This window comes from Miniopterus schreibersii (genome assembly GCF_964146895.1).
Source record: "Miniopterus schreibersii genome assembly, chromosome: 2".
In the NCBI taxonomy this organism is placed as follows: domain Eukaryota; kingdom Metazoa; phylum Chordata; class Mammalia; order Chiroptera; family Miniopteridae; genus Miniopterus; species Miniopterus schreibersii.
In genome coordinates this window covers 177,458,031-177,474,153 of record NC_138102.1, presented here as the reverse complement: position 1 = coordinate 177,474,153, position 16,123 = coordinate 177,458,031, and the positions used below count along the sequence as shown (strand labels likewise).

Genomic DNA, 16,123 nt, shown 5'->3' with positions numbered 1-16,123 from the left:
TTCCCCAGCTGCAAAAACAGCAGGGTAAGTAAATATGATCTCGCAGGCCCCTCCTAATATAAGCACTTTGCCTCCTCTGAGAAACAGCCCGCTCCCTGTGGAATGAGCTTCACTCCAGGCTTACGTTCCGCCAGAGCCTGGAGAACAGGCCTTTCCTCTCCCCTCTCCTCTCTCAACCCTGGGTCAACTCAACCCGTGCCTTTTTGGGGTTTTTTTGGTTTTTTTTTGGTCATAATCGAATCCTCACTTCACTGCTTCCAGCTTTGTGGAAAGCCTTGACCTTGGGACAAAGTTCAGGAAGCCAACCCCGACCTTGGGCTGAGGGCCAAGGTGGGAAAAGAGGGGGTGGAGACCAGTTCCCCAAAGAAAGAGCAGGAAAGGTCAGCGAAGGCTTCCAGGCCCTGGGTCGGTCTCTGTAGTCCGGAGCGTGTAGGCTGAATTGAACTGAATCCAGGCGTCAGTTTAGACTGCCCTGCAAGGAACTGGATGTCTCCAGGCGGGTAATCGCCCGCTTGAGGAGCTGGGCTGGGCGTTTGCACGGAGAGCGTCGCCATCTAGTGGTCAGTTCTGCTCTGAGCGCTGAGCCAGCTCTCCTGCCTGGATACCCTGGCAGAGGTGTCGCTCAGGGGTCATTTCCCTCCTGCAGGTGATGGACAGCTCAATGCCCCTGATCGGAGAGCATGTGGAAGAAGACAGACAGCTGATGACCGACCTCGTTGTCTCCAAAATGAGCCAATTCCTGATGCCAGGGAGCACAGTGCCCTCACCCCTGAGGCCTTGGGTAAGGTCCTCGGAAACAAGAGATACTGTAGCCATGAGAAATGGCAGGCTGTCTGGGAATGGGAGGCCCCTGGATCCAAAGGAGATACCCCCAGGAAGGAACCAGCTTGGGGAGAAAGGAATGGGTGTGGACGGAGGCTGGGCATGGGGCAGAGCTGCTCCACCCTGCTCCTGGCGGAGGAGTTTGGGAGATCCAAGGGGTCCTTCGTCTCTCCATCCTGGGGAGAAAAACCTCGCCTCCCATGGGCTTGGGCGTCTGTGGGCAGAGATTATTAATGTCAGAAGTCAGTTGTCCTTTCTGTGCCCTCCATCCTGGGCCTGAGCAGGGTGTGTGGGTGGGTGTGTGGGTGCGTGCGCGCACGGTGAATGTGTCGGTGTACACACATGCCCTTTGTGTGATCCCAAGGCACCGGTCAATAGAGACTATTGTGTCTTCCCTTTCCCCATCCCCCAACCTGAACGAGCTCCCACGTAGCTCCTCCCGTCCACAGTCCTCACCATGGATTACCAGGTCATTCTCCAAAGAATTTGCTAGCTCCCCAGCGTTCTGGAAAAAACAAGTGTCAAAACCTGCTCCCCCCTTTGCCCACAAAAACTTGAATCTGTGATAGCAGACATCTGGGTGATGGTTATACTTAGAGGGCTTGCTGGCTGCGAGGGGCACAGGGCAGCCTCCTCCACTGGAAATGTTCTGTCCGGTTCTGGGTGGCAGTCACGTGGGTGTCTACATGTGCAAGAATTCACTGTGCTGTACACTTTAAATAAGTTTGACCTCAATAATGAAAAGATCTTTGTAAACCCTGCCCTCCCACCCAGGAAGTAAACGACTGTGGTGATCACAACAGGCTTCTTTTCTCCTGCTCTAGGCTCCGCAGAGTAAACCAGCAAAATCCCCTGGGACAGCCCAACTGGGGCCTCCGCTGGGACAGCCCCAGCCACGCCCACCCACACAAGGTAGGACCCACGACAAGCCACCCAGAGGAACTGTCCAGAGAGGGTGTGGAAAGGCCCTGAGGGGTCCATGCGTGATGTCCAGAAGGCACGCTGGAAAAAACCATCTAAATGCTCTATCCCCAGACTGTACCCTCCCTCTCTGTGCAGAATGAATGCGACGGTGAGGTTTGCCACCCCTTAAAGTCAGGAAAGAAGGAAGGAAAGACAACGTAAATTTATTAAGTACCTAGGATGTGCCAGGCACTGTGCTAGGGACTCTCCTGTATATTTTCTCATTGTTGGCCTCCCAGTCACTCTACAGGGAAAACATCCATGTTTTCTTTCTGTGGAGGTGGGTGTTGAGGCTCCGTCCAAGGAAGCATGACAAGAAATGGCAGGTTCGCCAGCCGGCCATTTCAGATCTTCTAGAAAGTGTCTGTCTCCCAGCCACCGGGGGTGCCTGATTATAGAAACATGAGCCAACCAGCTAGAATGAGAAAGAAAGAAGGGAATGTTGCCTATGACCTTGTGGACTGAAATTGTTCAAGAAATATTGCAGTGTTACTATTTAAATGCCGTCTATTAGGGAATGGGAGAACTGTGGATGGCATGATGAAAAGAAATCGTGGCAACAGCCCACTTTCTCCCAGGGCATCAGCTGCTTGGTGCTCTCCCACGAAGGCTGGGGACGAGATCGGCCCTGGGTCCCCTCTCGCAGCCCCAGCCTCAGGTGCGCTCGCTGCTCCAGCGCCAGCTTGGGGCTTCGGAGCAGCATTGCATCAGGCAGCGGGCCAGGCAGTTTCTCAGCCGCCCTTGAAGGATCTGCTGTAAAACCTGCCCGAGAGAAAGCATGACCTCCCCGGCTGGGGACTCAGCTGGTTGGAGCATCTCCCTGTGCATCAAAAGATTTCGGGTTCGATTCTGGTCAGGGCACGTACCTAGTTTTGAGACCAATCCCTGGTCCGGGCTTGTGTGGGAGGCAACCAATTGATCTTTCTCTCTCTTTCTCTCTCTCCCCCACTCTCTCTAAAAATCAGTTTAAAAACATATTCTCGAGTGAGGATTTAAAAAAAAAAAAAAAATTCTTCTCTAGGCAAATTATATCCTCAGTTTCCCCAATAGTAAAGGAGGTTATCACAGCTGCCCTGCTGAGTGAGGGGAGGTGTCGAGGTAACGCAGGTGAAGCAGTTAGCCAGAGTCCGGCAGACGTGGTGCTTAGTAGGTGTTAGCTCCGACTGCTGAGAGTTGACAACTAATAAGTTATATAACTCTTACCATTAAAAACCATACTCTTAATAACTTGTCTTACAAGCAATTATAATAAACATGTTGTTCTTAGTGATTGTTGTCATTAACAATCCTTATAACTAATGCAGCCTCACCGCTGCCCAGCCTGGCGATAAGTTCTAACTTAAAATGTTCAGAAACGACTATCCATCCCCCTCCAGGCTCCTAGCTGTGCCTCTGCCCTGCCCTCTCCTTTCCCGCTCGGCCTCAGGACTTACTTTTTAAAACACATTTGAACAGAGCACTTTTAAAACAGTGAGCCACTGTACTCTGGTTTCCTCTCAGGCCCAGAGTAGAGACATGCTTGATAAAGAGATATTATTTTAAGGGGCATGAGGCTAAACACAATTTTAGTGAGTTGAAAACTATCCATTTAAAACCAATTAAGATAATTAAAGAAAATGCTCGTTGAATTAACATTCAGATTAAAAATAACAAGGCCAATTTTAAAACAATGCTTTCATTGAGTTCCCAAAATAACAAGATCACATTATTGACTTGTTTTTGAACGCAATGTGTGTTTTCAACTCAGTGAAAGTGAAGTTTTCTTCTAATAAGGCCTCATCATTTTTTAGCACCAGTTCTGTGCTTAGGCAAATGCTTTATATACATAAGTTAAAATTTCTTGTATGGGTGCAAATAAAAATGGTAGTTTGCTTTGCCAAGAAGCTGAAATAAATAACTAGAGTGTCTCTTATTGTATCCCAGGAGTGTAATAGAGACTCGACAAATAGTTAATAAGTGAATCAGTGAGCGTCTAGATTTCCCAAGATATTATCAGCGGGGGTGGAGGGGAGGAGACTTAAGATAAAAGCAGAAAACAGATGTTTTCTTTGACCTGCAGTGGGTCTAACAAAAAAAAGTAAACCTGTGTTTTAAAACCAGGAGCTTTTGTATCAACATGTAGATTTGCAGCTTCTCTTGATAGAGCAGGAGCTCTGGAAACAATGGGCCTGGATTCCTGCATAGCAGCCGGCCCCTGACATTTAGTTACAGCTGCTCCCTGGACAGGTGAGCCTCAGGTCCTCCGCCTCCCTGTTGTCACTGCCGCGGCCGAGAGGGCATCAATGGCTGTTTTCTTTATGCTTGCACCTCTTTAGAGAACTAGGTCTCTGAACTATGCTTCTACCTAAAGTGGAAAAAATTTTAAAGCCGCATGATTTTTCTGACACTCACCTGCTTTATTTATGTACCTCCCTGGCCCTATAGGCGTCTGAGTTTTGAGATCAATGGGTCTTCCAAGCTACTGGACATACAGTGGTGAAAGAGGTAAAGAAAGAATCAAAGCCATGTGGGATCAGTTTCTGGATTGGTGCTGCCATTCGATCCAATCTAGAAAGTGCTGGGCAGGCTCACAGAAACATTCAAACTGAGAGGGTGGCTAGTCCAGTGACCTTATTTTACAAACGAGGGCTCCGAAGCCCAGAGAGATATGACTTACCCACAGTCACATAGCAAGTTACTGGCAAGGCTGGACTCAGGACCTGGGGCTCCTGGGGCCAGCATGGTGAGGCATGCAGGCTGTGCCCTCTGCAAAGGCTACCCGCTGAGATGACGTCTGAGGGGGAGGTCTACCGAAATCTAGTCCTTGCTCCCCTTGCACCTCGCTCAGAGCTGCCTCCACTGGAGGAAACTAGCTCTTCTCAATTTGCACAAAGATGTGTGTACTCAAGGCAGCCATGTGTGGTACAGTAAAAGGGAGAAGAGAGGAAGGAAGGAGAGGGGGGGGAGAGGAAGGAAGGCAGGGAGGGAGAGGGAGAGGGGGAGGGGGACAGGGGGAGGGACAGGGAGAGGGAGAGGGAGAGGAAGAGGGAGAGGGAGAGGGAGACTTTTAAGTTAAAAAGGTCTAGGTTTGAATCTTGGCTCTTTACTGTACATGACACCTTGAGCAAGTCTGAGAATATCTGGGACTCCGCTTCTTTGTAAAAACGGGGGTGTGAATGATGCCTAACCCCCAGAGCTGTTGTGAGGATGCCCAAGGCCAGGGACGTCACTGGTGCTCAGTAGAGACTGACAGAGCTCAAGTGAGTGGAAGCCATATTATGAAATGGCCACCGAGATGGGCTGCAGCCCCTTCTCTCAGTCTCCTGCCCTGTCTAAAGTGACCCCACAAAGCGTGCTGAGAATAACCCAGGGGCAGCCACTGTCCCAGAGCAGGTGGGGCTGGGGGAAGCTGAGCAGCCAGCAAACCGAGCAGTCCTGACTCCCTGCACTGGAGGGTGAGGAGAGTGCACCTTGCTGGCCGGGGCCTTCAAATGCCACTGAAAGCCACTTCTTGGCGGCTGAGACGTCCCCAAGCTTATGATGCCCCTTTGCTTGTAGGCGAATGTATGCTCTGTGCAGTGGCAGGGAGAAGCCAAGGTCCCCTGTGAGCTTCTTGTGGCTACTCCTAGTTATGACACCTACTGAGGCTCAGTTCCCACCTGTGTGGGATGAGCAGAATGGCACCTTCCCCCTTTCCCTCTCTGGGGCATGTCCGTGTCCGCAGGCCAACAATGGTCCAGCGCTTGGCCAACCCCTCCCCTGGCGGGGGCTGTGCTGCAGTACAGCCTCTGACAAAATGAGGTGCCCCGAACCCCAGTAACAGTTCACCTTCACACCAAGATAGTTGGGAAGCACCAAATCTGCATGTGGCCTGTGCCCAGGAGGACTTCGTGGAGTTCTTGCTGTGAGACGGAAAGTTATGAGATTGTCCAAAACGAAAAACCATGTCAGCAGGGCCTGCGGCGGCCCCGTGTGTGCTCAGTGTGTCCGAGACAGGATCAAGTGTGCTTTCCTCATTGAGGGGCAGAAAATCATTGTCAAAGTATGGAAGGCACAAGCACAGACTCAACTAAATTTTAAAAATGAAACTGTTTTGAGTAATAAAAACAATGAAAAGGCTTGTTCTGTTAAAATATATCATCTCCCTACCAGCCTCTGTCTAGAGCAAATGATACATGGCTTTGAAAGTCCTTGGAAAAGTTGAGAGGGCTGTCCAAAAGTAAGGGATCATTCTTTGCATCGTTTCCAAAGTAATCCATCTTAAGTAAAACCTCACTGAGCAAAGGAAGAGAAATCCTTCACAATCCACCACTCCAGTGACCACAGAGCCCGCCTGCATGGGTCAGCTCAGGCTGCCTAACAGACCAGAGACAGTGGCTTCAGCAGCAGACACGTGTTTTCTCTCAGTTGAAGGCTGGAAGTCCAAGGTCAAGGTGCCGGCAGGGCTGAGCCTTCTCTCCATGGCTTGCAGACAGCCAGCCACCTTCTTGCTGTGTCTTCACATGACCTTTCCTCTTGGTGTCTGCCCCTTGGTGTCTCTCTTCTTGTAAGGACACTGGTCCTATTGGATTAGGGCCCCACCCTTATGACCTCACTTAACAATAATTACCTCCTTTAAAGGCCCTATCTCCAAAAACAGTCACACTGAAGTTAGGACTTCAAACTATGAATTTGGATGGGACACAATTCAGTCTATAACACCACCCTGACCTACTGCATCACAAACTTTATTTTGACAAGATCACCCCAGTAATTCATGTACACATTAAGGTTTGAGACACACTGGTTTTAGTGTATAACTTTCTGGTCTTTCTTTTTTACGTAGCTTTATATATATGTGCCAAATGCAATAGAACTACATGTACTGTTTCATAAGCTGCTTGTTCAGGTTGGCAGTCTTTATTTAGCATATACCAACAATATCCCATTTAATATTATTCTGTAACACCATACATAATGGCCACAGAATATTCCATTATGTGGATGTATCTTAACATTCCTAATCAGTTAGGCATTTATAATGTTTTCCATTTTTTACTATTATAAAAATCGCTGTAATGAACATCCTTGAAGCAACATTTGTTCACAGCCATGTTATCCTAAGAAAAATTTGAATATAATAATTGTTTTACACTGTAGGGGGCCCTCGCCAAGCTCAGTCTCCTCAACCCCCAAGATCTGGAAGCCCCTCCCAACAGAGGCTCTCCCCACAAGGCCAGCAGCCCCTAAGCCCCCAGGCCGGATCCCCACAGCAGCAGAGATCACCAGGCTCTCCACAGCTGTCTCGGGCATCCAGCAGCGGCTCTCCAAACCAGGCCTCCAAGCCAGTCGCCACCCTCCCTTCACAGCCCCGGCCCCCTATACAAGGCCGCAGCACCTCCCAACAGGGTGAAGAGTCCAAGAAGCCAGCACCACCCCACCCCCATCTCAAGTAAGTGCTTTGGGATTTGGAAGGGTATAGGGAGGCTCTTCTGCAGGGGTCTCCTGTTGAGTTGCCAGATAAAATAACAGGATGCCCAGTTAGAACTGAATTTCAGATAAACCACGAATAATCTTGAATATAAATATTCCCTCACATATTGCATAGGATATACCTATACTAAAAATTTATTTTTCATCTGAAATTCAGATTTAATCCTGTATTTTTATTTACTAAATCTAGCAACCCTACCTCCAGGGATGACTCATAATACTGCAGTCATCTGGCAGCATCACTAGAGCTGGATGGTCCACGAGGGCCTCACGCACACATGTGGTTGTTGGCACTGGCTGTCGGCTGGGCCTCTCTCTCCACAGGTCTCCTCCAGCGAGCTGGGCCCAGCTTCCTCACATGGTAGAAGTACATTCCAAAAAGGCACAAGTAGAAGCTTCAAGGCCTCTTGAGGCCCAGTCTTAGAAGCTTCACAGTGTCATTTCATTCCATCCCACGCTGCTGGTCAAGGCAAGTCACATGGCCAAGCCCAGACTCAAGAGGCAGGGAAACATGCTCTTGATGGGAAGACCTACAAAGTCACAGGGCAGAAGGGTAGATTACAGGAACCTGAGGAATTGGTGCCATCAATTTTGTAAACAATCCATCACAATACACATTCTCTTCCCTCTCAAGGCCATCTCTTGGTTTGAGGTCAGAAACAGAGATCCCAAATGTGGGTGTGTTTTTTAAAGGGCCTCCCCTCCTTCAATTGCAAATACTAACATTGATAATTATAGTTTTACACTAGCATCTACTACGTACTTAGTATGTGCCAAGCACTTTACCTCGTTGGGTTTTTTCAATTCTCACAAGCTTAGAATAGCTATCACCCCCATTTTACAGAGGGTGATAATCCAGGGAGGGCCAAAAGTAGGTTTACAGTTGTGAAGACACAAAACACAGTTTATTCTTGCATTATTATTTATTAACTATTGTATTATTTTCCACACAAACTATAAACCTACTTTTGCCCCACCCTGTATTAAACAAGAGAAAGAGATTAAATAACTTGCCAAAATTTCCACTGTTAGAGCTGGGATCAAACACAGGACATCCAGTCCATGGATCATGCTAACCATAATTATTTAATAGGTAATGCATTCACATGACTCAAAAATATAAAAGGTATCAACTGTATCAAAGCTATGCATTGAAAAACCTTACTCCCATCTCATTCCCATCCAATGCTTTCCTGCCTCCTGCTCCCCAGAAGTTAGTTCCTTGTGTGTACCTCTAGTGTCTCCTTATACAAACACAAAAACATATGTTCTGACTTTCTCCCCCTACCACTTTTTTACACAAATGGTAGTATTCACTATCCACACCATTTGTTCCTTGATTTTTACTTTAATAATAAATTCTGGAGCTCAGTTCATTGAAATGGCCTCCTTTTCACAGCTGTATAATATCCCACTGTGTAGGTGTACTATAATTTATCCGCCACAAATAGAAATCTGGTTTACATAAATAGAAATCTGGCATGCACTATTTCTTATGTGTGCAGGATTAGCTATAGAGAAAATACCTGAATTGGTACTACTGGATAAAAGGCTGAATGTATTTTTGGTTTGATAGGAATTAGCAAGTGATCCTTCAGGCAATATTGCATAGTGGGAAAGCACAGACTTCAGGTAAGCGTTGAAATGTCTGGTTTCTGGTCTTAGTATCCTTGTGGCAAATGGACTCACCCACCTGGCTTCTGGCCCCCCACAATGCATTTCCCCAGGAGTCCAGGCCTTGTCGCCCCCAAACACCCTTGCCTTTCTGTTTCAGCAAATCCCAGTCCCTGACTAACAGCCTCAGCACATCTGACACTTCCCAGCGTGGGACCCCAAGCGAAGATGAGGCCAAGGCCGAAACCATCCGCAACCTGAGGAAGTCATTCGCCAGCCTGTTCTCTGACTAACGGGGCCAGCCTGGGAGAGGGGGCTATTACACCCTCCCCTCTCCTTCCTCATCTCTGCCCTCTCAGCAGTGGTTCCTGATGGGAACAGAATGGAAGGCCTGAGAATACACTTTCTAAATGCCTTGACCCAGGAACTGAGTATCTGTAGGTGTCCCCCCTTGCTTTCTCCTTGACATTCCAGCTTTGTCCAGCTTTGAGAGCCTCCAGCTTCCTTGAAATGGGGCTAATGATGGGCATCACATCACCCTGCCCCCAGATGCTTGCTTCCCTGCCTCGGATAACCAAGTGCAATGTCTGTGTGTGGCTAGTTTTCACTTCTTGTTAGTGTTGTGCTTGCCTTTGGACAAAGGCCCCTCTAGGCCCTGCCACCTCCATCCAATGCAGATGCTTAGTAGGACCTCAGCAGTATGGGTGGCAATAATCTATCGAAAGTGTTTTGCAAACGAAAGAAAAGCCCAGCCAGGGGAACCTCAAACCTACCCATGCTAGTTTCATCCAGAGACCACGCCTCAGACCCAGAAAGCAAGTGCTCCATCATGCCTGGCAACAGGTAGGTCTTGATGACAATGGAAAGAAACCAGATCTGGTGTGACAAGAGGGGCCTTTCAGAACACAACAGAAACAGGGGAAGCTCTGGGAAGCTGCTCACGCCCAGAACAGACAGCCAAGGGCAGACCACAGGTTTTCAGGAATCATTTCTAGTTCCCAGAGGACGATGCCCTCAACTTCCCAAGGAAGGAGGTCAGTTCTCCTCCACCCACTGTTACACCACCAGGAATGCTCTGAATTCCCACAGGAATGCTGTCTACTCCTCAAGAATATATGAGGAAGCAGAATCTGCAGATTGTCACAGGATCAGAAAGTGCAAGGATAGTAACCGCTAGGTCGGCATTTCATAAACTGCGCAGCTTGTTGGTAGGTTTCTCAATTACAAGGGTCCCATGGCCAAGCATGTTGGGGAAACACCTTCTACATTTTTTTGTGATTGGTCATACACATTACATGTCAAAGTTTCTTGGAATTCCTACGTAAAGACATTAGCTTCAACTGTGTTTAACCCAAACCTATTGGACTGAGCACGGTGACTGCAGAGCTGGAGGAAGCAGTCCTGAAGCCTTTCTCAGTGCTCCTTCCCCCACCGCAGAAGGCCTCCCACGATCAGATGGGAGCAGGGCTGCCCCTAATCACCAAGCACCTGGTGCTAAAACATTGTAGGTGCTGGAACCAACCTCCTGGTCACCAAAAGAGCCCAGGATATTAGAACAGAGCCATGTGATCCCTTTCCAGCCCCCTTTGAGACATGTCTTCCCCTCACTGTTCACAGAGAAGAGAGAGAGGGAGGTAAAAATGCAAAAGTCCTTGGGTCAGAGCTACATGCTGAGTAAAAGAGAGAGAAAACTTGTAGGGCAGGTGTAACACCACAAAGCCCACCTGTTTGAGGAGCTCAAGAACACAGGGAACACCTAAGGTCATCATTACTCTTCTTCAGAGATTAAGGTTGGAAGAAGTCAATCTCACCCACTTCTCATTTAGTAATAAAATACAGCTCAAAACGCATAGCCAAGGGACAATAGGCTAGAGTTTCTCCAAGTGTGGGCATGGCCACAGGCACAGCTAGCTTCATCTCAGACCAGTCAGAATTTCTGGCCCTAAGGCCCAAACCTCTCTCTCCGTCAGTCTCCCCAAGTGTTCTGCATGCATGTGGAAGTTGGACCGGCACCCTGAGCTCAGACATCTGGGAAGCTGCTACATGAGAAGCAGTATTGGTGTGGACTCATTATAGCCTAGGCCCCACTCCTTTTGTGAGCAAAACTAGTGGCTCCATCAACAATGACTATGTGGCTTAAATTTCCCCATTTTCCTTTATTCTGTCCCTTGTCCCTAAAAACATCTCAACATTCAAATTATATCTCCCGGACAGTCCAAGTACCGTAGCACAAACTCCTTTATCAGGCCAGGCATCCTGACTTTTATAGCCATGCACAGATGACCCCATGACATAACTCTAGTTAACAACCAGTCACACATTTCTAGCTGGTCTGTGTATGAGCGTCAAGGCCAAGAACGGTATTGTAGAGACCATGGATCCCCAAAATGGACCGTTTTCTCACACAGGCTAGCACATTCCTTCCAAACATTTAATAGCTGACATTTTTTAATGGGAGAGGTCAAAAAGCAGGGGTGAAGGGAGTCCCTCTGTGGGGAATCTAAAAGGCTGTGTTTGTTGGGTTTTCTTGCTGTTTCACCATTTGGACCCAAAGAAAGGCTTGCATTTTCTCTCCAAGCTGACCTGGTGAAGCTGAAACCTGACAGTGAGCCATGTGTGTTGTGGTCAAGTGTAGCACAGTGAGCAGGGATTTAAACACGCAGCCTCGACAGACCCGTCCACCAGCCAGACAAAATACCTTCTTCCAGGTCGTCCTCCTAGCAGCCTGATAAAATGGCCCTGTCATTTAAGTAAACATCAAGTCAGCTTTCCAGGGACATAGACCATATATGGCTTCCCCTCCATCAACTCCGTGTGTTCTCTTCGTCATCACAGCATTCCCTCCCGAACTTCGGTTCCTGCTCAGGGGGCACTTAGTTCTACCTCTCCAACATTTCAGGGCTGACGGGCCTTCACTCACATGCTAACAAATACAGCAGCAAACCCCAAGAGCCTGAACATCAATTGCCTGCTGGCAGTTCTCACCTGAATTTGCTGTGAAAGGTGTTCAAGGGGAAAGCGAGCTGGCACAGGCATCTCGAGAATGGCGAGGTGAACAAAGCACAGAACACAGCAGGCTGGAATTAATAAAACGTGAACAAAATGTTGAGAGTGAAGAAAAAGGCTGTTTTATTTCTAAGAGTATCGATGTGAGGAAGTCACTTGCCCAGGAACAGAATCAAACCAACAGAGAGATTAGTAAAATGAGGTAAGCAGCTGAAGAAAACCCATGGCAGTGCTTTACCCTCAGGAAGAGGTGTCAGACTCTAGGCTGAGTCTGAAAAGGAATGGGAGCCAGCAGGATCCCAGCCACGAAACTACTCCCTGGTGAGCAGGGCCGGGGCGGGGAGCAGGGGGCAGGGGACACAAGGTGCCATTGTCAGCATCAGTCAGAAGAGGCTGGGGTGAGCAGACCAAGACACCACCAGTTTGTACAGAGAAGACCCGAGACCAGGGACTCGCACCCTGACCACACGCCACAGAGCAGGGCCCAGCTGGAGCCCTCCCAAAGGCACAGTGTGTTTCAGGAGCCTGCCCTCCCTGCGCTGGAGAGCAGACTGAGCTGCGAGCTCTACTCAGCTTCCTACAGCAGGCTAGTAGCTCATTTTGTTTTATGCGTTTGGACTGGTGCAGGTCAGTCAGTTTAGCTGGTTAGGTCAGCCTCACATATCAGCAGTAACTTCTACTGGAGGAAGAGCTCACGGCCTTCCTTTATCCTAGAGAGCAGGCTGGCTAGTCACTAACTGTACTGACAAGTGCCAGCACTGCCTCTGACTCTGAAGCAGCCACCGATTGAATTCAGTTTCACTCTAATACTTAGATTTTCGTAGAACGTGGCACTTTGGGTTTGGTTAGAGACAAAGTGGAAGGTTGGGCAAAAAGCAAGTCAAATCAGTTCATTAACCCAACACAACGCACACGGGGCACAGAAGCTCCGTTTCCATTCAAATATATAGCCGAGTGGATGACACCAAGTGGATGGTCCTGTGTTCAGAGCTCTCGAGCAGCAGGCCAAGAAAGAATGGCTGGGAAGTGTTCAGAAGTCAGGGAAGTGCTCCTTAAGGGAGGACCACTCTAAAACCAAACACTCCTTCTACAACGTGTGTTCACCCTCTAAAATCTTAAATACTCCTTCTTATTCTGATTGGTCCTCCCACTTTTAATTTCAATTTCCAACCTCTCATATTTTACCTACTCTTTAAGGTCTTTCACTGAGTCTAGAGCAGAAGAAAGTTAACATTTTCTTCCTTCTCAACTAACATTTCACCTATTTTGCTATGGAAAAGCAGAAATTTAAGTGCTATAACCTATTGGGGAATCCCAGGAGACCTTTAAAATTAAGCCTTTATTTTACATGACCTACCTAGTGCTTCCCAATAATCATCTCCACTCCACGTCTTCTAGAGTCAACTGGAGACTGTAAAGGAGCATGAACCATGCTCACAGCACAGAGAGAAGTGGGACCCGTGGACTCCTCCCTCAGGCTCTGGCTCAGTAGCTACTGCCCAGGGTAGGAAAAAGGCCAACCTTGACACTGGGCCCTGAGTACAAGGAGCAAAGGGAGGAGCTCCAGCTCCGTCAGAATAAGAATTACAGAGATATTAGGCTAAGCAGTGAGTGATCTCAGGAATTAGAGCCAGGCAAGAGTGAAAGGACAGAATTCAACTGTTTTTACTCGAGGAATCAAAAATCTCAAGTTGGAAAGAGAGATACATCCCAGCATTTGGTTTCCAATCATGCCAAACCATATCTTTCTTCTATGAACAAAGAAGGGGGTAGGGGGAGCAAGCCCCTGTTAATAAAAATAACTAAAGGGGAAAATTCGGGGGTCACAGAAAGTCGTTAAGACTACAAGCCAAGGATGCGGAACAGCATCTTACTAAATGCGTAACCACAGCGCTCTAAACTCTCCTGTTTCCATTACAATATATCTAAGTGATGTCAAAAAACCAGTGACTGGGCTACCGCCAGACCATGACTTCCTTCTCATACACCAGCAATATCAAAGCTCCACAGCCCAGTCTAATGAAAAGAACACAGATCTTACAAGCTTCGAACTATAAATTTAGCTACTCCAGAGGAAAAGCTTTGAGAGTTGTTTTAAGAATAGACTATTGTGAGAGGACTACAAATTTAGGCATATGGCACACTGCCCACACCCTAAACTGAGAGAGACTGTCACACGGGCCAGCGAGGCCGAGGTGAGGCTGGAAAGCAGCGTCCGTCTCTGCGGGACATCAGCACCGTCACGGACCTCTCAAGGACCTTTCCAAAACTCTGGATGTGGAGAACTCATTGCTTTATAATATTTGGTGCTTCTGGTCATCCCCACGTCCTCCTACCCCCACTACACACATACACACACACTCCACAGTGCAACCTAACATCACAAGGGCACAGAGGTATGCTGGAGAGCTAGGGTATATTTGGACCCATCAAAGCTTTAGGGTGACTCACTCAGCCCAGATCCAATTAAAGCCATATGGCGTCCAGTGGACACTTGTTTTTAAAAAGCTGCCCGACAGCTCAGTTATCGCCCAATACCACAGAATCGTCAACAGCCCTAATCCTTTACCTATACATTAAGCTACTAAAGGTGGCATGGCCTCTGGAAGATCCTATTACTGACTGAATTTTCTTCACTGTGATGGAAAAAATGACTATTATGTGTAGCAAAAAAAAAATATTTTCACATGTATGTATGACTCAAAATATTCTTGCAGCACATAACATTCCAAACCATTTCCTTATATGCAAAACAGACTTTTTAAAAAGCAGGAAGACATTGGCAATATTCCAAAATATTTTCTGCAGATACTAACAGAGTTCTGTTCCTGTGTCGTGATTCAGATTTTGTCACTATAGCATGTTTCATAGTTGTTTGTATGACAAGACATTTGTGTTTGGTTTTTTTCTTGTAGGAAAAATAAACCTTGAATTTTGTGTATTTTAAGTCTTAAAAAAATAAATGTTCTTCAGATAAGAGGCTATCTTTGAAGAACAACTACCTGACCACCATTCAAAGCAGTAACACTTTGTTGTTAAGAGATCATCTATTTAGATTACAAATTAGGCACCAAGTGTTCAAAATACAAGGGAAAAAAATCCTAACTCCACTCCAGGAACAGCCAGAAGCAAGAGTCCCTACGACCCAATGGCCACCAAACAGTGCTGCCCAGGTTTTCATCCCAGAGCCTGAGAAAGAGCTGCAGGGCCAGGGAGGAGATGATTCAGCTGATGGGTGCCCAACCAAACCAACTTTGCTTTTATTCATTTTATAAATCACACTTTTGCAAATTATTTAATTTGAAGAAAGGGTGCCATTAAAAAAATTTTTTAATCCCCTGCAACAATCCGATGACAATGAATAGGTTCTCTGATCATTCTGAAACATCCAAGTAATGTTGTAAAACTATTCTGAATATTTATTACATAGCTTTCTGTAATAAAAGTCGAGACTGCCATGTAATTTATACTTAATTTTTTAAAAATCTGATACAGAACATTATCAGTGAACAATCTTCATTCTAGAGAGGATTTCAGAGGGCGGATGTCAGTAGCCAACTATTCCCAAGGCCAACCTTGTCACAAAGTAACCTTTGGGCCACACCACCCCTGGAGCTTTAAATATATCTACTGAAAGGCTTCTGTGAGTACATTTCTCACCACCACAAGCAGAAAACACTAGAGGTCAGCATCCCAACAAGATGACATCTATGGTTTTAAGAAACAAAGCCAAACAAGCTCCAGAAGTGGGATTTCAAGTCAATCACATGAATGGCAGCCGGCTATCAGTTGGCCGACCCCTGCTGGGTCTGAAGGGAAATCTGTCATTGGGGCCACCTCGCCCTGGCAAGATGGGGTTAGGTCCCGGAAGTGGGCCAATCGGATCAAACCGTGGTCTGAGTGGAGGGAACTGGCCAGGCGCTGCTCCAGGCCCGGGGATGAGTGAATTGATTGGGTCCCCAACATAGGGAAGCATCAGTCTTTCATCATATTCACCGCCAATGATGCCTGGGGGAAGGAGAGAGCTGGGAGGGAAAGGCCGGGGGTGGAAGGGGTTGGGATAGAACGGATTGGGGTGGGGTGACGACGGCGGCAGGAAGATCAGGTGCCGCACTCTCTGAGCTTCTTTTCTTTGTTTGTGCTTCTTCTTGTACAACTGAAGGAAAACAAGAACAAGATCTGGTAAGTGACTGGGACATCTCCCCGAAGTTCCAACCTGCTTCCACCGTGCAGACCTATACTTTCCCTTTCCCACGCTCACAGCAGA

The 16,123-nt window shown here is 47.5% G+C and overlaps 2 protein-coding genes and 1 long non-coding RNA gene across 4 annotated transcripts in view; 1 reads left to right on the top strand and 2 right to left on the bottom strand.

The window, feature by feature from the left end:
• The window catches only part of SYN3 (synapsin III), a 365,786-nt gene extending 353,840 nt beyond the window's left edge, over positions 1-11,946 (top strand). The window contains exons 11-14 of the mRNA XM_081129888.1: positions 647-781; positions 1,647-1,734; positions 6,904-7,195; positions 9,011-11,946. Coding sequence (XP_080986014.1) covers positions 647-781; positions 1,647-1,734; positions 6,904-7,195; positions 9,011-9,143 — 648 coding nt within the window. The 3' untranslated portion in view covers positions 9,144-11,946. The remainder of the gene's footprint in view (positions 1-646; positions 782-1,646; positions 1,735-6,903; positions 7,196-9,010) is intronic.
• On the bottom strand, positions 6,471-15,253 carry LOC308553733. The gene is made up of 2 exons (XR_013998272.1): positions 11,836-15,253; positions 6,471-7,766 (listed from the first exon to the last, which is right to left on the bottom strand). It is a non-coding gene; the product is annotated as an uncharacterized lncRNA (long non-coding RNA).
• Positions 15,253-16,123, bottom strand: part of FBXO7 (F-box protein 7) — a 24,129-nt gene continuing 23,258 nt past the window's right edge. For both annotated transcript variants that reach the window (XM_081129890.1, XM_081129891.1), the window contains exon 9: positions 15,253-16,012. In XM_081129890.1, the coding sequence (XP_080986016.1) occupies positions 15,620-16,012 (393 nt within the window). In that variant the 3' untranslated portion in view covers positions 15,253-15,619. The remainder of the gene's footprint in view (positions 16,013-16,123) is intronic.